Raw genomic sequence first — 27,916 nt, forward strand, 5'->3', positions numbered from 1 at the left:
AATTCAAATGATGAGAAACCAGTAAAAGGGGCTTTTCACATGGTTAAAACATTTATTCCCATTACAGCACAGAACATTGTTCGAACATCAACCTAGCAGAGCACAGTTGAACTGTGTTATCACCTAAACCACGAGAGAAAAGAGAAAGTTGAAGACGAGCTGCGCGAAGCAGTGATATTTCACTTTCTTCGACGAGGAGATTTAGGCCGCCGCCAGGGCGATTTGCGGACAATTGGGAATCTGACAGAGAATCTCCGGGCCGCACTTCACGGCTCTCAGGCTGTCCAGCAGCACAGGCTTCTGGCAAGTGTTGCACACCGACTCGCGGCGGAGATTCATGTCCAGCTGCTGCCACACGGCCTTCATGTTCGCCACCAGGCCGTCCATCATCTCGGGCGTGTGATAGGGCGTCGGCGCCAGACGCAGCTTCTCCTCGCCACGCGCCACCGTGGGATAGTTGATGGCCTGCACGTACTGGCCGAACTCGCGGATCAGCAGATCCGACACCTGGTTGCACTTGAGCGGGTCGCCGACGCGAATGGCGATGATGTGGCTGGGCGTGGGCTCCACCGGGAAGCCCTCGCGCCGCAGCAGCTGGCGCAGGTACTGCACGTTGGTCTGGTGGCGGCGCCGCAGCTCGCGCCCCTCACTCGACGAGAGGATCTCCACGGCCTTCAGCGCGCCCGCCAGCACAGTCGGTGGGAGAGACGTGGTGAAGATGAAGCCCGCCGCGTATGAGCGGATCATGTCCACGAGATTAGCGGAGCCGGCTGCAAAGAGACATTTCATATTAGGCGTTCATCCTTTACAGCACGAACATAATATTGGAGTTTAACACATTTCAAGTGGCATTTAAACTTTTTCTTCAACGGATTTTCTTCTACCTTATATTCCGGTAAATGAAATGGACTTGAATATGATTTAATCATCAGGAAGAGTGAGTACTTATGCATTTGGAGGGCAGTTTCTTATTAAGAATACTTTATTCTTGTTTATGTTCTGTTTGAAGCATCTTTCTGGCTCGTAAAGCCATTAAAATGAGATTCTCAAGTTCAAGTTAGTCTGTAAAATGAACTAGAAAATCTTCCCTGAGTTTTAATTGCGTATGAAAACAGAATTACGTGATTCTCCACGCTAGAATAATAAGAAAAATGACGTCAAATCACTTATTGCTTACAGACAAGCTCATTTACAGTTTTTACATCACTTTTCCGGAAATTTTAGATGATAGAAGAGAATTTAAAGCCTAAGTAGAAACTATTTCACACAAGATTTCCACTTTCTAAAGATGTCATCTTCACGATCGAGCTAATGTGAAATCTTGAGATCATCTTAGTGTTTATCGCATTTAGAGCTTCAAAATGTGGGTCAAATGTGATTTATTTTTTTCAATTACTAATTCAATTTATGGCTTTTAATGTAAAATATCATGAAAATTCTAGTGTAAAACACAGTCAGCGTTGAAAAGTTAACATTTACACCATTTTTCATGGTGATTCTTATCAGAATTTCTCCGTTGAAGTGACTTTTGTTGATTTCCTTGCAACTCCAATTTTCTGCCACAGACTTAAAGGTCGCCGAGCAATTATTAATAATTTCATTACGTAATTAATTAACCCCTCAATTGAACCTGACCGATTGGTGAGATTCACCAAGTTCGCGATAGCGAGACATTGAATTCAATCTACTCAATGTTATCGCGGCACGCAGCCGTGATTGCGACATTCTTGCAGCATTAACTCACCTATGTAGCCGCCAATGTTGCCGAAGGCTTTTCCCAGCGTCCCGGAAATGATGTCCATGTTGTGCAGCTGATTGTCCCTCTCGCCAATGCCCGCGCCGTGCTGCCCGTACAGCCCGACCGCGTGCACCTCGTCGATGAACGTGTAGGCGCCAAACTCGTGCGCCGTGTCGCACAACTCCTCCAGCGGACACACGGCGCCCGTCATCGAGTGCACCGTCTCGAAAGCCACGACTTTCGGCACGCCTGCAAAGTAGGTTGCGTTAAAACCAAAGGGAATATTGCCGGGAAATTAAGAACCTATTGAAGATCAAAAAGATTCATAAGAAAGCGTGAAAGCGTGAGCAGCAGACTGACCCTTGTCCACCTGCTGCAGCATCTCTCTGAGATGGTTCGGGTCGTTGTGGCGGAAGATGTGCTTCGGCACTTGGCTGTTGCGGATGCCCTGGATCATCGACGCGTGGTTGCCGGCGTCCGAGAAGATGTGACAGCCCGGCAGGAGGCGTGACAGCGTGAACAGCGTCGAGTCGTTGGCCACGAAGCACGAGGAGAAGAGCAGCGCCGACTCCTTGTTGTGCAGCTGCGCCAGGCGCTTCTCCAGGCGCTCGTGATAGAGCGAATTCCCAGAGATGTTCCTCGTGCCGCCGGCGCCGGCTCCGTGCTCCTCCAGAGCCTTGCGCACGGCCGCCTTCACTTCCGGATGACACGACATGCCCAGATAGTCGTTGGAGCACCAAACGGTGATGGGACGCTCGCCTGGAACAAGAATTCATCTATTTTTACACCCAATTGCCATCGATCTGCGCTCAATTAGATATTAATTTCATCAATTATTGAAACGCAATCAAGAGAGAAAGCGTTTTTCTGTGTAATCAAAAACCGAGAGAAAACCGTCAATTCATGATGAAACAGTCGATAAGTGGTCACCAATTAGATAAGGGAACTGTGTAAAAGCCAAGCAGTGATGAATGTTGCAGAAAACCTGCTAAAAGTCAGTCTAGTGAGTTTTTTTGGGCTATTCATTGCCGCACAAATAAAAATATTTGTGGTTTCCACACAATAAGAAACAAAATGCAGTTTTTCTCTACATTTCCGGAAGTTTCTGTGGTGTAAAGAAAATGTTTTTGATCATTTTATTATATTATTTTAATAGGAAATAAATTTCTTTATGAAGTCTAAACGGTAAACAACATGACAAATAAAGCCCCAAAAACCGACTTTTAAGTATTGCAGGTGACTTAAAAACATTATTCTTTCATTATCATAACTTCTTCTCGACTCGTGACTTTGATTTATGCGTGCTAAGCTTGTTTTCTTTGCAACACGACAGAAAAATGAGGTTTTTCGCAGGAAATTCACGTCACAGACATGGCAAACAAGGTAACGCGCGATGGGTTAATTTCTCTTCTTTTTACTCTTTGCTATTGTCAAGAGAGAGATAATTGACTAAAATCTGTACAATATTAAATTTTTAATTCAAAATCTTAAGCAATTTTGAAAAGAATTCTTTTGCAGATGAATTTCTAACTTTTTGGCAATATTTTTTAACATGCATTTTCGATTCAAGACAAATATTGTAAGTTTTTCAACACTTTCCAATACATATTTCCGCTTAATTGTACACCACTTCCGATACTGTTTCCCCCTTGAAAGTCAGTGAAGCAGTGATATAAGAAAATCCTTGAAATATCGCATGTTTGACACCAAATTCAAATCGCGATGCAAATGGGAATTCCAGGTGTGCAGAGAAGAAGGAATCACTCACCCCAGGAATACTCCACGGCGCGCGGGAATTTCCCCTGTTCCGCCAGGCGGTTGACCTTCTTGAAGACGCGGTACGAGTGGTCGCGCTTCTTGCGCATTATCTGCTCGGCGAAGAACTGCTCGTAGTGGAATGGTCGCGTGGATGGAATGTCCTGGATGTCCTCGCGCACCTCCGTCACCAGCTTGGACGTGGTGGCGGTGGACAGGAAGGGGCACTTCCTGGCCGGCGTCTCGGGCTCCTGCGGCTTCTTGCTCAGGAAGCTGAAGCCGCGCTTCGCCTGCGGCGCAATGCTGCCCTCCAGCGTGTTGGTCAGCACCGGACAGTGATGGCCGTACGTCTTGAGCAGCAGCGAGGCGTTGTTGCGCAAGAAACTGGCATTGAAGTTACTGAGGAACGGGCAAGGCATCTTCTCAACACTGCTCGCCGCGTATTTTGACTGCTTGATAACTCGAGAGGGATTTGCTGAGTGACCTGGCGAGAAACGACGATAAGGCCGAAATTACTACTTTTTCTGGAATATTCACTCTGCGCCGCACAATTGCCTCTGGGAATTAATAGGCAACGGCGCGCGGTGACTGGCAAATAATTACAGCTTGTGCGAAGTGTACAGAGAAAAACTGTGTTATTTGATTTGCTATTTGTCTTGACGATACAATGATTTATTCAACACTTGGATTGTCAGCAACCGGGCAAAACTGGATATTTATTCATCGTTCCAAGGCTTGTCATCCAACACACAGCTGCCCGTGATTTGCCTCGACACCTCGCCCATCTCTTTCACCAGCGATTTCCAAATTTTACATCATTCTTGCGTGGAATTTCTGCGATTGAAATCCGCACTCACGCGCGCCTCTCCAAAAAACATCGCCTTCGCGCGGGAATTTCAACAAGTGTCATCCCCTCCCCTTCGCCCACTTTTCGACCAGAAAACTCAGGCCCTTTTTCGACAAGGGCTCGCGCGGGGGCGGGGACAGGTGTGAAAAACACCAGCAGGTCGCGAAAATCTCGTGTCACGCGACTCACGACGCTGTAGAAATGATTGTGTGCCAAAAGTAAAAGTTGCACGTTGCGTAATGTCGCGGAGAATTGAGTGAAATTGCTGTGTCCATGGGAAACTCCCTCGGACTTTCTACCTCTAAATCTCACACCTCGGCCGTGCCATTCACTTACTCAGTGGTTTGGTAGGCTTTCTCCGCTTCCAGACTCTGCTGTAGTGTGAATTCTTGGCGCTCGTCTTACTTGCAACTTGTTTCTTGAGCACTTTTCAGAACACTGACGACTTTTGCACGGCCGATCGACTGGTCGACTCTCTATTCCCCATCAATCGGATTTCCCCTCCACGACGAACGTCAATCGTGGAGTTTTTCGTCAAGTGCGAGGCGGCAAATTTTGGCGGCCGAAGAGATTTTAGCTCTCACTTTCACATCGCAATTCTCTTCTTCAAGGAATTGAAATAATGCTGCTTATTTTTCGGTACTTTGCCACAATAAACCATTTATTATAGTTAAAGAATCTGAAATTCCATGAAATATTCTTTTCCCCTTGATTTGGACGAAGAGGCTTTTTCCGTGTAGTTTTTCGATGATTCTTCACAGTGTAAAACATGGTTTGACAGCCGTGAAGCACATCGCAAAGAGGTTAAATGAATCTGCTGAAAACATTCAATAAAACACAGATAAAAGTGGAAGAAGACGTCTCTGATGACCACACATCGCAGGACGGCATGGCGTACGATCAGGAAAATGACTTGGGTGAGAAGCAATCGCGCCACGGGCGCCGGAAAACTCTTATCAGCGCCTTTGTTTTGATCTCGCAGTCACAATTGAGAACATCGACTTGATCTCGGGGGCGCCGTTCTTCGAGTACAACCGCGAGGAGCCCGCCGTGGACGACACAGACGACATCATCATCCTGCACATGGACATCCGGGAGCCGCTGAACAAGCTGCGATCGCTGCTGGAGGAGAGATTGGGACAGAGTCTGAAGTACTTCCAGTTCTGGCTGCAGGATGCGCAAATGCTGGAGGGGCACAAGAATCTGGTGGACCAGTGCGTGCAGGGCGAAGGCCTGGTGCAGATCAACGTTCAGGTGCTGACGAGCAGCAACAAGATCAACATCATCGACGTGCTGAAGCCCACGGACGACATCCTGGAGAACTCCAAGAGCGCCACGCCGAAGAGTCCGCGGGAGAACGCGGAGGAGATGAGCGACAATGAGGACAGCGCGCCGGCGGCGCAGAAGAAGTTCAGCGATCAGTGGGCGATTGACAATCAGTTCAAGCGCGATCAGGCGCGCCTGCAGATCCCGGACAATCCCAGGGACTGGACGACGGCGCAGGTGCGCCACTGGCTGCAGTGGGCCGTGCGTCAGTTCAACCTCACGCAGATCAAGCTGTCGGACTGGTGCATCAGCGGCAAGGATCTGTGCAATATCGAACTGCCGGAGTTCAAGAAGAAGGTTCCCAACGACCCTGGAGACCTCTTCTGGACGCACCTGGAGCTGCTGCGCAAGTGCAAGTACGTGGCGGTGGTGCAGAAGTCACCCGGCGAAGGTGTCTTGCCCACGGAGAGCGCCAACAAGCCACCCAAGGCCGCGTCGCCCGCGAAGGCCAGCAATCGCGTGTGCCTGGACAACATCCGGATGGAACCGATCTTCTGTGGCAACCGCAGCGGCAACAACGGCCAAATCCAGCTGTGGCAGTTCCTGCTGGAGATCCTCACAGACATCGAGCATCGTAGGATCATTCAGTGGGTCGGCGGAAATGGCGAGTTCAAGCTGAGTGACCCGGAAAGAGTGGCGCAACTCTGGGGAGAGCGCAAGAACAAGCCCACGATGAATTACGAGAAGCTGTCCAGGGCGCTGCGCTACTATTACGACGGCGACATGATCTCAAAGGTGCACGGGAGGAGGTGAGAACCCTCAAGAACTGATCCGAATCGACTGATTCAAATTGAATATTTTCCTTGCAGATTCGTCTACAAATTTGTGTGTGATTTGAAGCAGTTGATCGGCTACGACGCCAAAGATCTGGCGCGCCTCGTCATGGAGTGCGACATGGAGGCGGAGTCTCGGGACAAGACGGCCGACTGGGAGTTTTCAGGGACAATCTGAGGAGCGCAAAAGTGAGAAAAGAGAAGAATATTTTGATTACTCTATGAGAAATTTATTAATTTTAAAAGAAAAGCATTTGTCAATCACGATTTGTTTGAAAAGTAGCTGGAAATGCTGTGCATTTTGGGCTCTTTCGCTGCGGATTTCTTCCCTTTACCCTTCTGGGATGCTTGAGTCGGTTTCTGGGAAGACTGAGAAGTCGTCTCGTGTTTGTTCATCTGCATCTGCAACTCTTTCGCCATGTGGTAATCTGAGTGACTGACAGACTCCTCGAGAGGCACCTGAATTCCGCACTTCGGACACTGTTCAGTGGCTCTGCCTTCGCTCTTGACCTCAACACTGCTGAGGAATGTCTTCATTGTTGGCACAGCAGGAGCTGTCTTGGTCACTCGCATCTTCTTGGCTGCGGGCTGCGAAGACGTCAACTTGTCTTTCACCTTCTGGCGGAATTCCGTTCTCTGCTCCTGACTCAGCTGCAGCGCAAAGTGGAAGTCAGCGTGAGATTCCGCCTCAAACTGAGAAATCCGCATGTTGCACTTCTCGCAAACGGTCATGAATTCATCCGGCAGTTGCGGCTTTGCGAATTCCGCGTAGGTCTTCTTGTACTCCGGCGTGGAAGCTTCGTAGATCGCCTCAGACTTGCTTTCTGGAGTCTTTTGGGCAGATGTTGAAGCTTGCGGTGAATTTTCCAAGAAGCTCTTCGCCTCCTTTTCCAAGAGTTCACTGAAAAACCCATCGCTGTTCCCCGAATCGTTCTTCTCGGGTGTTTTCTCTTCGATCTTCGACGTTGAGGGCTGAGGACTCTTTTCTTCCGCTGTCTCTTCACTCACAAACTGCTGAAAGAACCCCTTTTCCTCATCATTTTTCTTGCTTTCCTGCTTCTTGAATATCTCCTGGATGATATTCTTCTTCGGCAGGGGATTCTTCTCGAACTTACTCACGCTCAATCCCAGCAATTTGATTGGATTGTTGACCTTTGACGGATTCTCCACCTGGTAAAATACATCTGTGTTCTTCTTCATCACCTCGAATGCGTCTTCAGCCATCTTCTGAGCATCGTACACGTCCAATTGCACACTCCGGGAGCTGGCGATGTCCTCTCCGCCAATGGCTTGCGTGTAGCTCACCGTCAGGAGCTTCCCTCGGCGGCTGTTCTCCTCTTGATCCTTCTCCAGGCGATCCACGACTTCTGCAGCCAATTCCGTGAGCCAATGCGTGAGCGTCTTCACGCCCGTTATCGCGCCCTTTCCTGGGAACTTCTTGCAGCAGCCGATGCTCTTAGAGATCAGACGCGTCACCACGGGCTCCAGATCCACTCCTCTGGCCAGATAGTACAGCCACGTGCCGTCCTTGTCGTTGAACGCCTTCCGGAGCTCGCTCTCCGAGAACTCCAGCAGATCTCCCATGAACTTCACGTTCAGCTTCTGGCACACAATCTCGCCGAACTTCCCGCCCAGGCCTCTGACCTTCAGGATGGGCATCTGCTCGAAAAGCGTCTGCACGGCGTCGATGCTGATGATCGTCTGCTTGTTGGGCTTGTTCAATCCCGCCACCAACTTAGCCAGAATCTTATTGTGCGCCAGCCCAGCAGAGCACTCGTAGCCCGTGACCTCCTTCACCTCCCGTCGGATGTCATTCACTATTGTGGCTGCCACCAAGAGCTTCAGCTCGTTTCTCCTCTTAACATCCTGCTCTTCAGAGCGACAAGAAGCATTTGCCGCCCGGAAATCCTCCATTTCTTCACTTTCAGAGTCCTCGCCAGTAGACATCCTGGCGGAGAGACTCTTGACGAATTCCCCAAAGGATTTGTGCCCCACGGCGAAGGTGTTGGTAACATTCTCAGGCTTTATGAAGTACTCTCTTTTGTCCATCTCCTTCATTCTCTCCAGCACGTTGCTGCTGATGTCCAGATACGCCTCATCCACGCTCGCCCGCTCCAAATTGGCCGTGAAGGATTGCAACACTCGAGCCACATCCTTCCCAGCCTCGCGGTACTTCGTGAGATCCGCCTTCCCTCGCACTGCAGGCACCCGGACGAGCTCAATCTCCGGACAGTGCTTCCGAGCCTCGTCGCCGCGCATGTGGCGTGTGACACCTCTCGCTCTCGCCGGATAGTTCACCGCAATGATGCTGGGGAGAAAAGCACCACAAAAAGTAGAAAAAATTCTTATCTTTTAGCTGATAAATTTGAGATTCTCACCCGCCTCCCATCCAGTTATTATACTGAACCACCGCCATTGGCTTTCCTCTGAGTTCGGGATTGAGTTTCTCCTCCACTTGGCAGTAGAAACAATCCATGTCCACCAGCACCACTATTCTCTCGTACGTGTTGTTGAAATTCAGCTCTGAACTAGCCATTTTCCGGGGTAAATTAAAAAAATTGTGGGAATTTGCGAATTTCACAATAAACTGTCAAAATCTGGCGCAAAAGCGATAATGCGCCATCTGCTGGTGAACACTGATGTGGATTCACGTTCCACAATTATTGACAAATTGTGTTGTTTATGGAAGGTATTTTTTGGCTTGCATTTCCATCGCATTTTCAGTTGTTTCCCGTGAAAATCACCCCTAAAAGTTCAATGAGTGGTATAAATGAAGTCTCCATACATCAGAATATGGATTATTTGCTTCGTTTGGGCGATGCATACGCTGGAGTGTCAAGAATCTTGAACGTACTGAAGCCGGGCATCCCAAGATGGTCATCAGCTGCTATTGCTATCTTCCCACGCGACTGGGATTCGGCGGCTGTTTCGCAGCAGAACATCAAAGACCTTTGCAAGCACTTATGAAGAACAACTTCATGAATTCGTCGATTCCAGAAGGCTGGTCAGAAATTTCCAGTGTAATTAGAACCATCTGCAGAATTGCTCTCTAGCAACTTGGAGCCAAGAATCCTGGGCAATTATCAAAGAGTGACAGAGATTGTTGGCGCTTAAGAACTGCAAAAAGGTGAGAGCATTTCATGAGCTATTATTAATACTCTGTATATAATTCCTTCTGTGCACTTGCAGGCTCTCGAGGATGCGAAAAAAGGCGCCATTTATCAGTGCTGAACCAGATCCTCATCTCTGGCCATTTCTTCTTGTCTACCTCTGGACTTAATCTTCTCATCTTTTGAGCTCTTGTGTGGATAGAAAATTAGAAGAGTTACAATCTTAAGACGTTGAAATCTCCAGAAGTCGCAGTCCTTCTGAGCACGTGAAGTGCGACGCACGCGGAGCAATCTGCAGAAGGGACAAATTGAATTTCCAGCCAGGATCGCCTGACCCGCGTCTCGGCGTCCGGACGGTTCGGGTGTGAGGAAAAGTGATGTACGGTGCATTTTGATTAATTAATTTAACATGTTTAATTAAATTTTCTGTGGGTCAAGAGAAAGGAGCGCAGGAACAATGGAACGTGACGAAAATGCTGAGGAGCAGAAGTGACGACAGTCGAACGTTTTCCCTGAATTTTCAAATTCCCGTCCATTCTGCAATATTATACAAGTCTATAAAGAGTATTTCTTTAATAAAAGTCTTATACTTTAGTTTTTCCATGCAGTTAAGTGTGAGAGCGACGCACAAGATTCTTGAAAAGTGGCACTTTTAGACATTTTCCAATACTTCACGCACTTCCAGTGAGTCTCAATGGTCTCAACACAAAATTTCCCTCCCTTGTTCGTGTCTTAATCTTGCAGAACCTGCCAAAATTCCCAATTAGCCTGAAGAGATCGCGTGCAGAGATGCTGGAATGGAAGATGAGGAGGAAGATTCGGAGGACATTCACCTCTCTGCATCAAGTGCAATTATAATTGGTCGTTGCTCAAAAATTCCTTTTTGTCCCGAAAAACACATCGCACATCTTATCTTTCTGCCGAAAGATCTTCAGCTGCGATGCAATCTATATTCGATGTCGCACGAGAAAAAAAATCGCTAGTCTTGGATTGAGTTTCAATCAGGCGCGCAAAAGTTGGAGAATTTATTAACGAGGTAAATTAAAGTGCAGTAAAATAATAATGGTCTAGAGTACTCGCGATGCCTTTCCATCCTTTCCATCATCATCTCTCCATTTTTGGCCATCGTTTTTGCCTCGAAATAATTTCCTCTCTTTCATCGGCGCATTTTGCTCTCCCACTGAGATGAGATTTTCATAAAATACAATGATATTAATGGGAATTTATTGGCACTCTCGCGAATAGGTCAGACTCTTGTGTCCAGAATGTCACCGACCAGGTGAGGAGTGAATAAAATTCGGCTGTTTAAAGGGTGGCTTTGCCATATTTCATCGATTTATTTATCGGGAATGGCGGGAATCTCTTTCTCGCGCAGCTGATATATCTCAATCTCCCTTGTCAGCTTATTTATCACTCATATTAATTAATTAGGCACACTCAGGTGGTCGATGAAAGAACATTCCGAACCTCTGGTGGACGGGAAAATTCTTGGAATCCGATTAAATCACGACTTTTTACAGCTAAATTGATTTTTGGCGGGAAAATCCTTGAATATTTTTAATTAATGCACCCACAGAAAGAGCTTCAAAGCTCACGGTGGCTCGAAAGAGCGAGGAAAAATGGCAATTTGGGTCCGGAAACGGCACAGCAAAAGCAGGAAAAATTGGAAGCGAGAGGAAAAGCGTCCAGGAACTGATTGAAGAATAAATCAGAGTCGCTTCTCGTGGTTGAAACAACAAAAATTCCTCTATAATTACATTTTCGAGCAATAAATAAGTTTTATTTGGTATTTTTCACTGCTGCGGCTGAACTCACACCTCGTGTGCCGGAGGAGAATTTCGCCCTGTGTGTGTGTGTGTGTGATTCACTGCAATTTCATCTCGTTTTCCTCTGATTTTTCCCTCCGCAATCATTAATTCTTCTGCCCATTTTTCCGCTTCTCCCGCATGTGAACTTCTTTCTGAGCCAAAAACGCAGGAAAAATGCAAAACTCTCTTATTATCTGTATCGACAAAAAGTCAAACCAAGGGAAAATGGCGATGGTGTGAAAATGTTGCGAGAAAGAAAAGTCGAGGTGATAAATAATAGATTTTTCACAAACAATTAATCGCAAATGCCATAAATCTGGTGAGAAATTCGATCAAGCAGTGAATTGAAGGAAAAAACGTAGTGACAAAACATGAAATTCCGAAGCCTCAATCTCTCGCTTTTGGGGTGGTTCTCGGCGGGCGGGAGAATTATTGGCAGAGTGCGAAGAGGCGATACCTTTTCCCTCCCCCACCGCAATCGCACAATGGACATCTTCGTCCATTCATCCTGGCCGAGCGGCAGAAAAAACGGACGCAAATCACCCCTATCTTGAAAGGCGTCGTGCCATAAACCACCGACATCGAAGTGTCAACTGTCTCCAGTAAATTATCCGCCACCCACCGGCCTTCCGCCCGCGGGCAGCACGCAAGTGCCGGAGCCCCAAGACGAGAGGAAAGTGTGTGTGACATACATAAAGACCAATTTAAATATTTAGTGTGGGATGTCATCTAAATTCACTTTACAGCAGAGCGATTTTTCCCCACGCTCCGGATGCAGAAAGGGTTTTTAACCCTCGCCAGCTGGAGCGAAAATGCTCAGCGCGTTAGCACTTGGACAATTCAGGCGCGTCCTTTAGGGAAATTTGATAGTCAAGTTCCTCCAAAGAATCGGCAAATAATTTAATTGGCTTTCATTTAATGCGGAAGCCTCACTAAAATTGAATGGAAAAATTCGTCTAAACATTAACGGATTATCAATTTGGTTGCACAGAGAAGAATCGTTGGATACTTTATATTAGCCTTTGAGACTTTAGTATTATGACTTCTTGGCACAGAATATTGCAAAGATTTTATTACAATAGTCCTTAAAAATCTGAACATTTGAAAGAATAAGCAAAGTAAGTTCAACGCTCAAATAATGCTCAGATTCTTATTAGCGAGAATAGCTTTTGAACAGCTAACTGAAAAAAGGTTGCTATGTAAATTTTTGCATAAATACAAGCTGAGTAATATGTGCCTGTGTTTGTGATAAAATCAAAGTCAAGACTAATGATTATCAGATTATCTCCGAGCGGGGAACACTGTGCTTTTGAGGTGACATCGGAAAGAAGTGGTAAATAGCGAAGTGGGGAAGTCGCAGTGCGCTGGAATAATTGTGGGATCGGGTCAGGAAGGTGAATTGCGGGGGAGAGTCGAGGCTCGCCAGAGGACTTCGAGTCGGGGGCGATTTAATGTGGGGTGGCAGAGCATAAATGAATATCAGATATTCATAAGGGGCTGAGAGCTAAACTCCCCGAGTTCCTTCTTCATTTTCTCAATATCTCCCCGCTTTCGTGTGTGCCATTTTCCTCTCCACCAAGATATAAGCACCGCTAGTGGCCAGTGTGTATGATATATGTGATTTCCCTTAATAACATATAATGGTGATATATCAAACAGAATTTATTCCAACAATTAGACACAACTTTGGCCATTCATCAAAATACGGATTTTAGTTTTGGCCCAAACGAGCTCCAGAGATGGCAGCCGCGTTATACGATTGTCCTAAGGGATTATGTTGTATGGTGAATACTTGAATATTATATTTATATGTTGGGATCCAAGTGAGAGAATCACATTCCGGAATTTATATGTATGGTGAATGTGTGCAATCTACAGTGTTTTATGTGGAAAATATAACAATGGATTTGACGTGTGAAAACAAATGGAAAATCATTTTCAATGCCTCTCTCTCTCTCTGCCGCCCATTTCCCACCCCTTTGGGCGCATCCCCAGCACTGTGTGGATGGCGTTTTGAACTCTTTTTTTCGCCCCCCCGAATGCCTGAAAGGCATGCTTTTAGAGGGGATTTTAAGCTTGTGTTTATTAGCTTTCGTGTGAATTTCGTGGCACCCAAAAGAGATGTGGCTGTAAAAATTGATTGAAAAGACTTTCCAGGAGATTCCAACATGGGATTTTCACATTCTTCGCTCTCGCTCCCAATCCACATCCCCAAATCAACTCCCCAGGCAATCGCGAGCAAAGCTGGGGAGCTGTTTTTCTTTGCGTGCGCCCATTAGAGACGAGAAAAAGTGGAGCTCCTTCGGCAGAAGGGGGGGGGAAAGGAATAAAGCTTCTGGTGGAGGAATTTGAATGGGGGCAGAAAAGACTGTGTCATAATTTGAATTTGAATAGAATCAATTTCGTTAAATGCTTCTTTCACTCCCCTGATCGAACGCCATCGTGTTCTATTTGCTTTATAAATTCATTCGGCCTACACTCAGAACAATCACAAGTCTGGCTTGTTTATGTACTGATTTCGGGTGAATATATACGACTCTAATTAGGTGAATGGAAAAGATGCAAATTTCCAGTGATGAAATCGACAAATTAAATTGCGATAAGAATGTAAACATGATAAGATATGGGAATAATGAATAATAGATGTAATTTAACACTAAAATAGTAGTCGATCAGGGCTGAAAAATCCCCTGAATTCTTCCCCTTATTTCTGAGTGTTGGTCACCTCCCACCCTCTCGCTAAAAGACATCCCATCTGCCGTTTGCTCATGTTATTGCATCTCAAACATCAAGTCGAATCGTCAGATATTTCTCGCAGTGTCTCTCCCCGAGAGACAGTGGCTCTGGAGGGAAAATTAGTGTGAGAGAGACACCCTTTTTTCCATGCAAGCCATCCCAAGAATCCACCCTCGTGGGCGACGTATCGCTCGTCCCTGTGGCTCAGCTCGGAGCACAATTACTTATTTATTCTTTTTATTTCATAAATCACCTCGAATAAGCTTTGGGAATGTCTTTCTTGTGACACGTTATGTCTAATCGATGTTGGATGCGCTGGCTGACTTGGCGACGTACGCTATTACGCACCTTAACGGTTATCTCTGCAGTCCCGCCACTTCCCACTTCATCTCATCTCATCTCTCGGGTCCTGTCTTGCCATTTCACTCGGGCCAACGCCACAGCTCCTTTTCTCTCCTCTCGCCTTTTGTCACGAGCGCCACACTGTTCGATATAGCCGGAGAAAAGTCAGTCAATTCCTTCGTCTCCGCACACTCTCATCCTCTGTCTGTCGGATGATTGCCAGGGAGAAGGAACAATTTCATTTCTGATGCCTCGAAGTAAGACATTTTTTCAGCCGTGTCCCTTCACGTCCCGGTGAGCGTGATATCTTCCTCATCCTCCACGAGAAATCGTATAAAATATTTTATTTATTGCCGCCTTTCTTCAGCCACTCTTTCTCATCGTCCAAAAATCTCTCGCCGGGATTCCACTTTAGCCTCCCGACTCGAAATTATGCAAGAAGCATCAGACAAACATCTCGAGTCTCCGCCATTGACGGGTATTGACGCAACTTGTGGAGTTTTCATGGAAATTGGACGAGATATTCAAAGGGAGAATTCGCTTCTATGTGGAACTTTATGAGAATTTCCACTTCAATTCACCAAAGAGCGAGTGAATTGTGGAATTTACATGATTTGCCTGGATGAATTTTTGAAGGTATTTCTTTGCCTTGGCAACATTTTGAGCAAAATTTTGCGGCACAATAGCAAATTGAACAGCGTCTCGCTTAGGTCCAAACTGGCTAATGTTATGCAAAGTATTCTCAAGAAAAGACAAAGAAAAAAGGTCAATTTTGTGTGATTTTACGTTGTAAAGCTTAGACAATGATTAACCATAGATCAAAAGCTATAATTTTTGACTTTATTCGTATTTTAGTTTAACATTTTAGTGGATCTTTACTGCGAAAATAAGATGGGTTTTCCTTTGTATTTCTACAGTTTTAAAAGTGCCAAAATTTCATCATTGTGTGTCAATGTAACACAGATCAACACACATCTCTGCATCACATGTAATTGGAGTCTCTTATTGGTTATCTCTCACTCTTGCCACCATCATCAAGTCTAAATGGCATCCTCATCTCAGCACACACACGTTCATTGAGCAAATAGAGAGGGTTTTGCAAAGGTAAAAAAAAATTGTGAGATCAAAATCGGGTAAATTAGTACATTTTCACGTCTTTAATGGCTAATTATACTCACATTGAGTCTATCTCAAACACAAATCAAGATACATTAAAACGTCGCCTTGCTTCTTCGGGTCTCCATCAAAATGCGTGATAATGGCGATCGTGTCGCGATTAGGCGAATGAAGATCGCCGCGCGACAAGGAAACCTGCTCGGCCGGCTGCAGATCGCGAAATCTAGCCACTGGTAGTCCGAGGGTGAATTCCCGGGAAGAAATAACAGTGTATAAATGACTTCTTTCTCTCATCATCATCACCCATGATGGTGTGCTGGTGTGCATGAGGGGTAAATAGAATATTTCGTCTATTTCCAGACATAATTCAAACTTAAGACAGGCTGAATGTAATAAATCTGTCAAAAAATTTTGAGCGCACATTCAGCTCACTGAGCACTTTTGTTTGATTCTCTCTGCTTCTCCTTTTTTCATACTTCTTCCTCCGAGACTTTCTATATGCTATTGTGCCATGTACATCACAGCATAGCTGGCTTTCACTTCGCCTTTACCCTCTGTCTCGGGGGTAGTGATAGAGCGCGCGGCGGACAAAAACCGGGCGGGATCGAGGGGATGGCGTGTATGTGTTCCCGAAAAGTCGAGCGAGAGGCTAATACAATGCCCTATATAAGGCATCTGTGGTCGTGCGGCGAAGAGGAATGGATGATGCTCGCGAATCATTGGTAATCTTGTGCGCCAAACCCGCGTCCAGTCTCACACTGCAGATGGATCTCGCGGTGTCACATGATGGAATGCAATTCTTCTTCCACTCTTTTTCCCTCGCGCGATTGGCTTCGCTCGGACGCAGCTCACATCCAGCCAAATGGAGAGGTTTGCCTGAGAAAAAAAAAGCTGAATTGGGGAGTCGATTTGGTTATACTCTGGTTCTCTCCCTCCTCAACTTCTGTGGTATTTCTGTTCAATCACATAAATTATATTTAGGTATGACACTCCGTAGATAAATCATTCTTAGCTGTCCAATGCTCAATAGTATGTATCTGGCTTGATACAGCACACTTGATGATTTCTCCATAATAACATTTCTGTCTCGATTCACTTCGCTCCCTCAGCTCTTTTTTCTCGCCTCCTCAGGTTCGCTCTGGCCCTGACCCGCGTGTGATAGGGCGCTGTGCGGACCCTGTCTTTCATGGCGACAAACTCCCTCTTACCCCAGGAGACCCTTCTTTCGGTCCCGGCAAAAAAGAATGCCGAAGCTTCTAGGGGGGAGTGGTGCTATCGCGGGCCGAGTTAAAAACCTTCTGCAAAATTACCCGCCACCCCTTGGCGGATGGGAGTTTGAAATAAATGACAAAATTATATATTATGCGGCTTCTGTGTCTGTTTTCACTCCCCCAACCCCGCGCTGGTGAAATTTTCAACCCTCTTATGTCTATGCCTGGTACGGCAATTTACAAAATATATATTTATTCAGAAAAGGCACCAACACACAGCCAAATGATGGTGCTCCTCGGAAAACCACCCCCGGACTGCCATCCGATAGAATTATGTTTATAGCATCGCAGAGGTTGGTTGCTGTATGTCTTTGTGTGAGTTTTTGCACTGGGTGGCGAGGATGAGAGGGTGGCCTCACCCACCAGGGGGGGTTGGCCTATGCTACAGATACAGCCAGAGTGAGATGGTGGTATTTATACAGGGGCGACATTTTATCCTAAAATAACCATTAATTATTCCAATAAACGAGCGATGCTGTTAATGGCCGATAAATAATAAAAGGCAAAAGAGAAATTTTAAATCATATTGAAATAGGTATTTTTCCGTGGCGTATATATCAAATGAGGATTTTTCACTCAGCAAACCGCACAATTGTGCCAGTCTCGGGGTTGTAGGATTTGTGCACCGCCCTTTTTTTCTAGCTTGCCTACACGTCTTGACCACAGTGGTGTCCAACTTAAATGGTCATCATCATCAAGAACGCCAGGGAAGTGCAGCGCTTGCAAGTCCCATTCATTCCCTTACACCTTGTGTGTTAAATTTATAATACACACTAACCCATTCACAAACATATGCCGTGCCAATATATCTTAGCAATTGCGGCGTTTATATAATTTACAAAACAACCATGCCCCATGATTTGAAAACACTGGAAGTAAAATGGTAATTTAATTATGATTTACCGAACCATAATGCTCATTTCGCCCCGTGCATGTATGTATGCAGCCTCAAAATTTCCCAGCACCCAGCACAAAATTTATTAATATAATACTAGGAGAGTTTCGATTATAGTTAATACACTCATGATGTATCCTTGCCCAATTTATTGCACTATCCTATAGGTTTTGGATCTGGTAATGGGAAAGCAAGAAGGCTACATCAACATGTTTGCTGTGTGTTCTGTAGCCCTGCTGGATCAGACTGATTCATAGCCTGTTATTTGCTGAAAAGCTAGGTTTTCGGTTAGTTAGGGCACTTACTAAATCACACACTGAATTCCTAATATTTCAGGAATTACACAACAACAAAAAATGAGTGATTTAAAATAGTTAAAAATCTGCATCCAGGCATTTTTTTTTTTCTTCTAAATACGGGTACACATATATCACTTAGGATGTTATATCTACTTATAATACACTATACCATAAGGCTAAAAATGCAGTTCAAACGGAGAAACTTATGTCTCTTATAAGAGACATATAAGACCCTATTAGTTACTTGTCTCATAGGCAACATTGTGAATGTTGAATTGCGAGACAATTTATTAAAATTAGTGACTCCAACTGAGATCTAGGTTCCCAAACCCTCATGAGTGTGATTTGCTCGCCAATCGCAATTGAATTTCTCATCAGTCACGGTGTTTCTCACTGTCGTGAGAAAATTTATCAATGACAACACTCTGAATTAGATGGTGAACGAGAAAACAGACACGACAAGTCGTGGAGCGATGAAAAAAGAGTGAGCAAACGAGTTTTTAGCAGTGTAGTTGGGTTACGCTGAGTGGTATGGGTGTGCCTTTGTTGGTGTGGTTGTAAGTGTTTCGAAAAAAAAGAGCCCCGCGCGAGTAAAAAAGACGACCAAACGCCGAGCTTGAAGAAATTCTCTGACATTCAGAAATATCGTTGCAGTGGAGAGAAGCGCTCGGATCCAAGAAAATTGGGGATGGAAAATGAGCAGCGCATAGAAGATGATGGAGAAAGTTAAAAAGGAGTGCTTTGACGGAGTTGATTTGGGATTCGTAAATCGATTGAGAAATAGAATTGTGTGGCGAGTCGAACAAAAGCCAGACAAGAATCGTCTCGAGTGATATTTTAAAAGTCGTCGCCATAATATTAATAAATAATCCATGTCAATTATTTGAGTGAAGCTATCACTGTTGGGTATGATGGCTGTGAGAAGAAGAACTATAAGTAGGCCACACCTATCCTTAGGGCGGTGCTACAGTGCGCGCATTCGCTGCCGTCTGTCGCTCTCAAAATGACTGATAGATTGACATTTCTGGCTCGGCGCGCGTCACAGTAGTTGTGTGTTCTGAATCCGCTCGTCGCCACGTTCGCCAGTGGTGGTGTGACGTACAGGCGACGCGTGTGTGTGTGCGCCGAGTCGCTGAAGACGAGGTGACGCGACAAAAAGTGGGGTTATGTACCCCTATAAATGAATAATCAATGTTTTCTGCCTGCTCGTACTGGTCCCGCTGCAACTTGCCCACATCTTGACTTATTGAGTGTTTTTGTATCACTCTTTCATAAGATTCCCATTTATGGCGCGCCGAATGGCGTCCAGGGACGAAAAGGCCTCTGATGGGGAATTTGGAGGTGCTGGGGAGCTGTCAGATGGCCCCTCAATTGACGAGGTGGACAATACGGTTAGAAGGAAAAGTAGAAGATGGCACTGACCAAGTGTCCGCGGGGATCGGAGTATTTTGAAAAATTTACCCCAACTGTTTCACGAGGCACTTCTGTCAACCATAGAATGCGGGGACCAACACACGGGCCGCTCGGTTGTGTGTAGTGAGGAGAATGAGAGAGCGAGAGAGAGAGTGTATCTTGTGTGTTAATCGAGCGATTAGGGCGATTTATGGCGAGTGCCGCACGAAAATGTACCGAACGGTAATGAAGAGGGGTGGACCCGTCGCTGTCGCTCCTCCTATCTGTCAATATGACACAAAAGCCTGACATCTCTCAGCCGCGCTGAGAGAGAATACGCGAAGAACCCACATGTACTCACGATGGTGGTCGTCTTTTTTGTTTTGTATTGGGGAACGGCGCAGCAATGGGGCCGTAGCACTTGTTGTTTGCCTGCGCCATCAGTGCCGTCCTTAGCTATCTTTTCATGCCATTTTTCGGCACTTGTCCAGCATTTCGGGAGCACTGGACATCATGTTGTCTTGGCCTGAGGGGGAAAACATTGGATCCCACGTATGAGAGTGTGTTCTCTGGGAGGCGTTCGTTCGTACGGCTTGCGCGCCTCAGTGTGAGTGCTCCACAAGTTTCGTGAGTGTGTGGGGTCGCACCAACACACCCTTGCTGATGACTTTGCGCTCTTGCAGCCGATGGATGAATATTTGCATCACTCTCGAGCGATGTAGTCGTGTGATCACACGACGCTAAATGTGTAGTCTGGCTGTGCTCATGTGGAGAGCTTCTCCCAGCCGTGGTTAGTCAGTCAGCGATTTTGAAACTTATTGGACACATGCAAAGTGTCGCGCGCATTTTCAATTCCTTTTTTTACCAATCCCATCTTGGTCGTAGCCAAAACGTCCTCCGTATCAATCGACTACCGCTGCCCCCGGATTCCCGAAGCCTCAGGTGCAGTGGTGCATGAAGGTTCCGACAAAGTGGTCGCTCCTCTGGATATGACAAATTGCATCAAATCCGCATCCACATTTCCGTAAGCGCTTGGCCAGGCCAAGTATTCCGAGTGCGTGTGGCTCTTTCGGGCTTCTATGTATACTTAGTGACATGCAGTGACCTCACATCTTGCAAATTGCTCCTATTGGTGTTACTTAAGAGCACGTTGTACTCTATGACGTCACGGATTGTGTTAATTGCCAATTGTAACTTGTGCAAAAATCCAATGTGAACCAATTCTTCTTGTGATAATGCTGAAAGCTTCTCTGTGTCCAAAAATGCTAAATTCCGTATACGTTCAGCAGAAGTGTAGTTGAAATATACTTAGAAGAGAGAAAAAGAAATACTTACCAGTGAATTTTGAGAACATCTTCGCGAAATTCTCAGTGGTTCATCCAACGCAACATCCGCAACATCCACAGCAATCAGAAGTTTATGGTTGGTTTTTGATAGTGTCTCAGCATTAATCATAGCACAAAGTGAGTTTTTGCTATAAAAGTCATTTGAATATTTTCTAAAGTGAGAGACTACTTTGATGTGAGTCAGGGATTTGCATAGTTTTGCAATCGACAGAGATAAATTGTTGCATCATTCCGTAATTGACAGCCTGCCTTCCCTTTTATTTTACAATTGCCTATGGCATTCGGCAGAGAGTGATAATTGATTAGCGAGCTTGTTTGACGATTTAAGAGTTGTGTGTGTGAAAAATCCGTTTTGATATCGGGGATCAATTTGTTTGGGAAATACTCCCCCACCCCCCATGAGGTTTCGGGGTGGTTTTGGTTGATGGTGTTCCGAGGCCTTTTTTGCAACCACTGTGCGCGCAACATATTTGGCAAATTGTTTTTAATAGTCTCACCAGATTGGGACGTAATGAAAATCCATTTTTCATGGTCTACCTCCTCTTCATGTTGCCGCCTGTCCGCTCTCTAGCAGTGGTCAATAGTTTAGCACATATTGAGCGTGTTTAATCAGTGAACGTGCTTTTTTTTGCGGTCTAAACTCGAGTCTATCTGCAAAACTCCTTGTTAAACACCTCGTGTGTCTTGCCACCCTGGCAGAATGAGGGTGTGAATCTCCAGCGCATAGTGTCCAACATGGCAAGCGGGTGCGGGCGAACATGGGTCCACCCCCTCAGCCCCCGCGTGATGTATATGTTGCGAGAGGGCAACATTTTTAATGATATGCGCAATAAATATATAAGGAGGCCATTGCTTTGCCGGCTGAGGACATAAATTTCCGTGTCCCCTCGGTGCGTGTGTGTAGGACTTGATATGCTGGTGACGGGTCTCTTTTGGGTTCTTGCTTTGCCTTCTCTCTCTGATGGCTACATCATGATGGCATTCAGGAAACCATCACCCAACCAGAAGTGGTGTGTGTGCCTTACTCTATAAAATTCTATTAAGTAGACGTAAAATGTGTGTCTGGTGTCGCTTTCAATGTGACGGTGACAAGGGTTGTACTGAAGAATTTTTCATTATAATATGGCTAGTGGAGTCGCCCCATGGCATTCCACCCCAGCCCTCGACGACCTCTCCCGCCCTGTGCGGCCATTTGAGTTATGTTTAAAAAGTCCCAATAGAGAGTCCATCTTTGCTGGCGAAGGAAAATCCCCGGCAAAACCAATCAATCGCCGCCGATCGAACATCCAGAGAGGCCAGAAGTGAGATAGTCGCGACTGAAGAGTGAGAAGAAGACGGATTTATGGGTATCTCTGCTGAGTTTTCTTAAATCACACAAAAGACGCGCAAGACTTGGAGAGAAAGAAACCAGTTTTTCTCACCCATAAGAGATGAAAAATGTCCTAGTCGATTTTCAATATATCAGCCATAAGAATGAAGAAATGGACGCGCCTCAACAAAAAAATCATCTTTTATAATTTCAAACCTTCATCATTGGAAGTCAACCTGTTCGGATGCCATAAACATGGCTAGAAGAAGCGAAAAGGCGTCTAAAAATACGGCGTGAAAAAGTTTCGGAGGAGAGAATCAAGTATTTGTATTTATAGAAGAAATCATCAAAAAAGTCGTGTCTTTGATAAATGAGGATTAGGTTGCTTTTAATTTGTTAAATGAGTATTTGTTTCATTTCTGTCTGATGGCTCATTTAAGACTCACTTTAGAGCCATCGCACAGGAACAATTTTTCTCATACGCGCTCAAGAGTTTCGGGTCAGAACGCATTGATAAGCCTCTGGAGATTCACTGTGAATGGGATTCAAGAGTGAACCATTATCAATTTGATTGAAATTTAAGTGTATTTTGAGACGATTTTTGAAATACAGGACTGTTTGAAACTTAATGAAAGAAAAGAGTTGCACCAGGTATAAAATCATATGAAAGAAGTCGCGTCTGAGTTGCACGAGATCAGGTGTAAAAGAATGTGAGATTTTCCTTATTTATTCCAGAAAAATCGTCTATTTTGACCGAAATATTATTTATTAACTTTTAACAAATCTGATAAAACAAATTTTGTTCAAAAAAGTGTTCTTTCGTTAAGGGAAAACACGTTTTCAGAGTTTATTCTCTAAATTCTATTGAAGTCAGATAGAATTCTTCGTTACAGTTCTTAAAACGATACTAATTGGTAAGTTTATATGCTAAGATCTTGAATATTTTTGAGAGATTATCTTATTGACAGCAAAATCAAAGATTTGAATTTATATTCACTCACTATTGAGCTAAAATTGTGGCTTTCAAGGCTCTCAAGTAAGAAAATGGCTACAAATAATTTTAATAAGGAATTCCTTACAAAATGATAGATTTTTCTATAATTGACATTCATTGAATGTGAATAAATCGAACCTGTGAAGAGAATCTTAATGTTTCCATATAGTTTTTAGTCGTAAATTTATATCTGGGATAATATTTAGTCAATTTCCGTATTAAATTTATTTTAAACCTCAGTTACTGTGAAATTCATAATGAATTCTTGAAACACGTTCGAGTTTGAATACTATAAGTGTGAAGTCTTGGTGCTAGAAGACTCCAACCGACATTTTCGAAACATCTCAATTCACCAAAAAGAGGATTTGGTTGTTTTTGGATAAATTATCTAATATTTTTCTGTGGCTTCTCTCTCCCACAATATCTCAATTTTTATCTCTGCAGCGAGGTAAAAAAGAATATGAATAACATGCCCAGTCTTGTGCCCGGCAGAGTTTCCATTGCACTTGGACTGGAAACATCATCTGGGAACTTGTTGGCGCGAATGGAAGGGCGAAAAGGATTCTGTGTTGCCGGGATACGGATGAGGAGAGCACGAAGAGTTCGAGTTCCCTCCCTTTTATTCATCTCTTCCTCGGGGTGGATAAAAAAGAGGGATAAAAACACCCTGTCAAATGGTACATAGACAGTCTCTCACAAACACAGTCCGAGGCGAACAGGCACATAAGGAATAATATATACATTGTTCGCCATTTTGAATAGTTGATCAGCGGGGTGCTTTTTCATTAAGAATGAAAAATGATGAGCAATCAATCATAAATTCAGCATTCATTCTGTTGGCTGCTCCGCTGATGGTTGCCGTGGAATTCAACTCTGGCAATCGGCGATGGTTGCATTAATGTGAGATACAATATGAAGTATATATATCTCTTATGGGAATAAGATGGTAAAAAACGACAACGCGGAGAGGAATCTTTATTTATGGTGAGGATGCATGAGTTGCGGGCTTCTCAAGACACTGACACGCCGAGCGTGGACCTCGGTGGCCGAAGGCCCAGACATGGTGGACGGAGAAGAGTGATGGGAGAGGCTTTGTATCCAGTGGGAGAGCAAAAAAGCAGTGAACAAGAGCCGAAGCCCAGCCAATGACATTCTGCATTTCGATCATGTTTGGAGTCGCGCGATGAATTTCGTCTTCATCGCCCAGAGAAACGGCCTCGATTGTGACTGCCTGTCACAAGATGATGGCCTGGAAGTGGCTGATCCCCTCGCTCTCTTTCATCTCCCGGGCAAATGGGAATTGATGGCCGAGGGGTGGATAAGCGCGCGCTGTGACCGAATGGCATCCATTTTGACTTATATGGCGCACACAAAATCAACCAGACCACTTTGCAGATGTCATCCCAAAACCAGTTGAGAGTCGAGGAATTTTCTCTCTCGCGTCCAATCTGCATCGGATCGTGATATGGATACACTTGAAAAATCTCCACACATTGAGAAAAGTCAAGGGGGAGATAGTGTGACTGAATTTGTGTACATTTTGAGCTCTTCGACAGTGCAGAAAACATGCTTTTTCCTCCCATTTCCCTGGATGTCTTAAACATTTTACACTGTTACTTATCATATTATAATCTAGGCTTTCTTATCTTCACAAGAGCCTTTCTTTAAAAAAAAACAGAAATGTTTTAGGAAGTCATTAGAGAGAGATTTTTTTGAATTTATTAGTCCTGAAATCAAACTGACAATTGGAATGTTAGACACTAAATATATTCTAAGTGATCTGAAGCCTCATTAAAATTAGTTTTTGTCACAATTCATAATAATAATGATAAAATAGTATTTCTCCCATGGACAGACACTTGAAAAAGTCCCAACACCACTGAGGAAAATACATGTTTTCCTGAATGGATGTTTTGAAATGGTCGCAACGTGTTGAAAGTGAGATGTGTCTCGGGTATTTTTGGCAAAAGTCTTTTGTTGTGATTCTATTTCTAGGCTACTCAGGATTATTTCGGTGCGAGATTTTTCTTTTTCTGCCAACACATTCGGAAGTGGTGAAAATGGGCTGCGATTTTGGGTTACATGTGTGTCTTTAGGGGTGTGATTCATCATCATTAAAAAATCATATATTTTTGCGGAATATTTAGAAACATGACGAGAAGATGTTTTTGAAAAGTTTTATTTCGAAATTGATTTATATGTGGCGCTCTCAATAAGATAATTTAGCAACAACTGTGTGTTAGATAATTTTTTTTCTCGAGTGTTTTGGGGGGAGTTTTGACAAAATAAGAAAATCAGTTTTTGAGATCAACAGCAACACAATTTTGGGAAAATGATAAAACCGGATTGTCAATCAGCCATTAAAATGCCCAATTCCGATTTCCTCTCCACCCAAATTGATTTACTGAGGAAATTGTCTATTCATTATTCCGCTCTCTTAGTGTTTCTCCCAAAAATGTGGCATTTTAACATGTCTCCAAAATGATTTGCAGAGGTTACAATTAATTCAAAAACTGTCTCGCCTTTGATTTGGCCGATGTCGTAACAGATGCCTTCCGATGCTGATAAACCTCTGAGAGATTTCACCTGTCGCTCAGATCCGTCAATGGGAGTCTTATGCAAATGCGCGCCTCTTGAGAAATCCCAGTGACACGATCCATCAAAAAATCTGGCCCGTCTTTCACTTATTACCTGCGCGCGTCAAGTGATTTGAATATAAACACCGTTTGACCATGTGGAAATACACAATCGCGGCGAAATCGTCAATTTCCCAGAGTTGTTGGCGTGAAAGTGAAGATTAGAATATCTGTGAAGTGTGCAAAATTGTAAATTGAGCACTTCATTTGATTTTCATGGGTTGTAATTTGTGAATTGTGCAGAAAAGACAAAGTATCAGAGCCAAGCACACCCTCCTGATGCGTTTCGTGGACGTTAATTTGCTCGCGTGGGCAGTCAACTTTGAGAACCACCGATAAAATGAGGAGTCGCGAAGTAAGTTATAACGCTCCACGCGACACACAGTCACATTTAATGGTGGCCATTTCAATGAGGAAATTATTATTATGAGTTGCTTTCCAATAACGCCTCTAAGGCGCACATTTTCATCATCGTGTCCTCGCGCGACCGCTCAATTGGAAACGCAGTGGAAAAGCGAAATCGCGTCGTCCTGTCATCACCTGAAAGCGCCTCCCTCGAGCCACTCGTCTGAGGTGTTTTCCCGGTGACAACGTGAGATGCGAGCAGCGGTGACATGTCTCTGAGGTGATGATGAAGCCCGAAGGAGGAATATTTAACCACTCACTCCCTCGTCTTTCGCACGCGAGAAAGGCGGCTGAATTGAAGAGTTGCCCGCAGAAGTGAGCATTTTTTACACTGCTGGCGAGAAGATTAGCAACAATGTGATTTTTCCAATTCCCATTCCATTCTATAAAGGACGTTAAATGCTGTTACAAATCGAATAGTGACATCTAGTGCGTTGTGTTCTGCAACGAAATGGTTTTGTGATAATAATTGCAATGAAAATGCATCGTGAAGCACTTTAGTTCCTCGAAATCACTCGCAAAATTGGCATTTTTCCTCCTTAAACGCAACCAAAAAGTGTGATTTAGTAAAAGGGTTTGATCCTAAATTTTTCATCGCGAGTGTAGTAGAAATAAAATGAATGAAAAGATAATAAATGAAGCTCAGCTGCTATTTCATGTCATTTCAATGTTGCTGTGAATTCCGGGGACATCACGCGGGAACAAAACATCGCGCTTCTTACGCCTTTTTCAACGCGCCAGCGACAAAAAAGAATCACTCAAAATGCTCTTGAGCGTGCATCAGAAAATGTGAGAGAGTACACGATAAGAGAGGCTCAGAATCCCACAATTTCCAAAAGCCATTTCACTGGCTGCAAAATGCCAGCGGACTTGTGAGTGATTCATTGGGCATCAGTCAATAAAATTGCCGGTTTTTGTGGGCGATTGCCGATGGGGAGAATTAAGAAATCAAACGAAGAAGAGTCCCTTGAGGTCCTTTTGCCCATAAAGTTAACAAATCGTAAAAATGCTGGGAGTTCTGTAAACAGCAGAAGGCGCAAAGTGATTGAGGAATGCGCTAAAAATGCTCGTAAAAAAAGCGTTATTCCCATTGAGAAATTCCATTGGGGAATTGATGAAAAGGTCAGTGGAATATTGTATGGTTTTCTGGGAAGGAAAGAAGTCATTCTGGGACACCAAAATCCACCGAAAGTCTATATTCCTCTGCGTCCAAATAAAAAAGGCCTCGCTCTCTCTCTCCTCCACACAAAACCGGGCGAGAGCACTTCAAGAAGAATTATGAGCCTTCAATAAGCGATCTCGCTGAGAAATATTCACTCGTTGGTGGATGAAATTTTATATTGAGAAGCTTCCGAAAGGCGAGAAAGATACTAAATTAAAGCTGTGCGAGTTTCTCGCTATGCGTTGTGCTCACTCATAACAAAACCCACAACATGCCATCGAGTCAGTCTCATTCTTTTGAGGAGTGTTATATGGCTCGAGAGTCGTTAATTGAGAAGACATTTCGTATCAAGCTGACAACAATAAATCATTCAATCTTCAAAATAAATAAGTCGCTCTCTTTCCCAAACGCGCGGCCTCGTGATTGTGTGCGGGAGTGCGCGATGGCGAGGAAATTGACACGGTTAGGGCATGAATGGGCTACAGCTCGCCGGACTCCTTCTGTGGCGATAAGTGATTTACGCGCGATTGCTGACGATTCTGAGATGTTTATGACCCACGGAGAGGCCTCAATTTATGCCATGCAGATTGAGATGGGGCTGGTTATTGACCCGCCAAGGTGATGCTCTGGCCTTGGTCTTTCCCTGCCAATAAATT

The 27,916-nt window shown here is 44.6% G+C and overlaps 4 protein-coding genes across 5 annotated transcripts in view; 2 read left to right on the forward strand and 2 right to left on the reverse strand.

Annotated features, from left to right (window-relative positions):
• Nucleotides 1-32: 32 nt before the first annotated feature.
• On the reverse strand, nucleotides 33-4,902 carry LOC132257384 (5-aminolevulinate synthase, erythroid-specific, mitochondrial). Its single transcript, XM_059754250.1, has 5 exons — nucleotides 4,677-4,902; nucleotides 3,507-3,977; nucleotides 2,099-2,497; nucleotides 1,745-1,987; nucleotides 33-770 (listed from the first exon to the last, which is right to left on the reverse strand). The coding sequence occupies exons 2-5, from the start codon at nucleotides 3,910-3,912 to the stop codon at nucleotides 202-204; spliced, it is 1,617 nt and encodes a 538-aa protein (XP_059610233.1). The 5' UTR covers nucleotides 3,913-3,977; nucleotides 4,677-4,902; the 3' UTR covers nucleotides 33-201.
• Nucleotides 4,903-5,110: 208 nt separating this feature from the next.
• LOC132257336 (DNA-binding protein Ets97D) lies at nucleotides 5,111-6,715 on the forward strand. The gene is made up of 3 exons (XM_059754197.1): nucleotides 5,111-5,257; nucleotides 5,323-6,415; nucleotides 6,476-6,715. Exons 1-3 carry the CDS (start codon nucleotides 5,149-5,151, stop codon nucleotides 6,615-6,617), a joined length of 1,344 nt encoding a protein of 447 aa, XP_059610180.1. The 5' UTR covers nucleotides 5,111-5,148; the 3' UTR covers nucleotides 6,618-6,715.
• LOC132257335 (DNA polymerase eta) lies at nucleotides 6,701-8,979 on the reverse strand. The gene is made up of 2 exons (XM_059754196.1): nucleotides 8,818-8,979; nucleotides 6,701-8,747 (listed from the first exon to the last, which is right to left on the reverse strand). Exons 1-2 carry the CDS (start codon nucleotides 8,973-8,975, stop codon nucleotides 6,701-6,703), a joined length of 2,205 nt encoding a protein of 734 aa, XP_059610179.1. The 5' UTR covers nucleotides 8,976-8,979.
• An 11,385-nt stretch (nucleotides 8,980-20,364) lies between these two features.
• Nucleotides 20,365-27,916, forward strand: part of LOC132257863 (protein tiptop-like) — a 101,692-nt gene continuing 94,140 nt past the window's right edge. For both annotated transcript variants that reach the window (XM_059754904.1, XM_059754906.1), the window contains exon 1: nucleotides 20,365-20,871. The gene's annotated coding sequence lies outside the window, so the exon portion shown is untranslated. The remainder of the gene's footprint in view (nucleotides 20,872-27,916) is intronic.

This window comes from Phlebotomus argentipes, unplaced genomic scaffold (genome assembly GCF_947086385.1).
Source record: "Phlebotomus argentipes unplaced genomic scaffold, Phlebotomus argentipes genome assembly scaffold_4, whole genome shotgun sequence".
In the NCBI taxonomy this organism is placed as follows: domain Eukaryota; kingdom Metazoa; phylum Arthropoda; class Insecta; order Diptera; family Psychodidae; genus Phlebotomus; species Phlebotomus argentipes.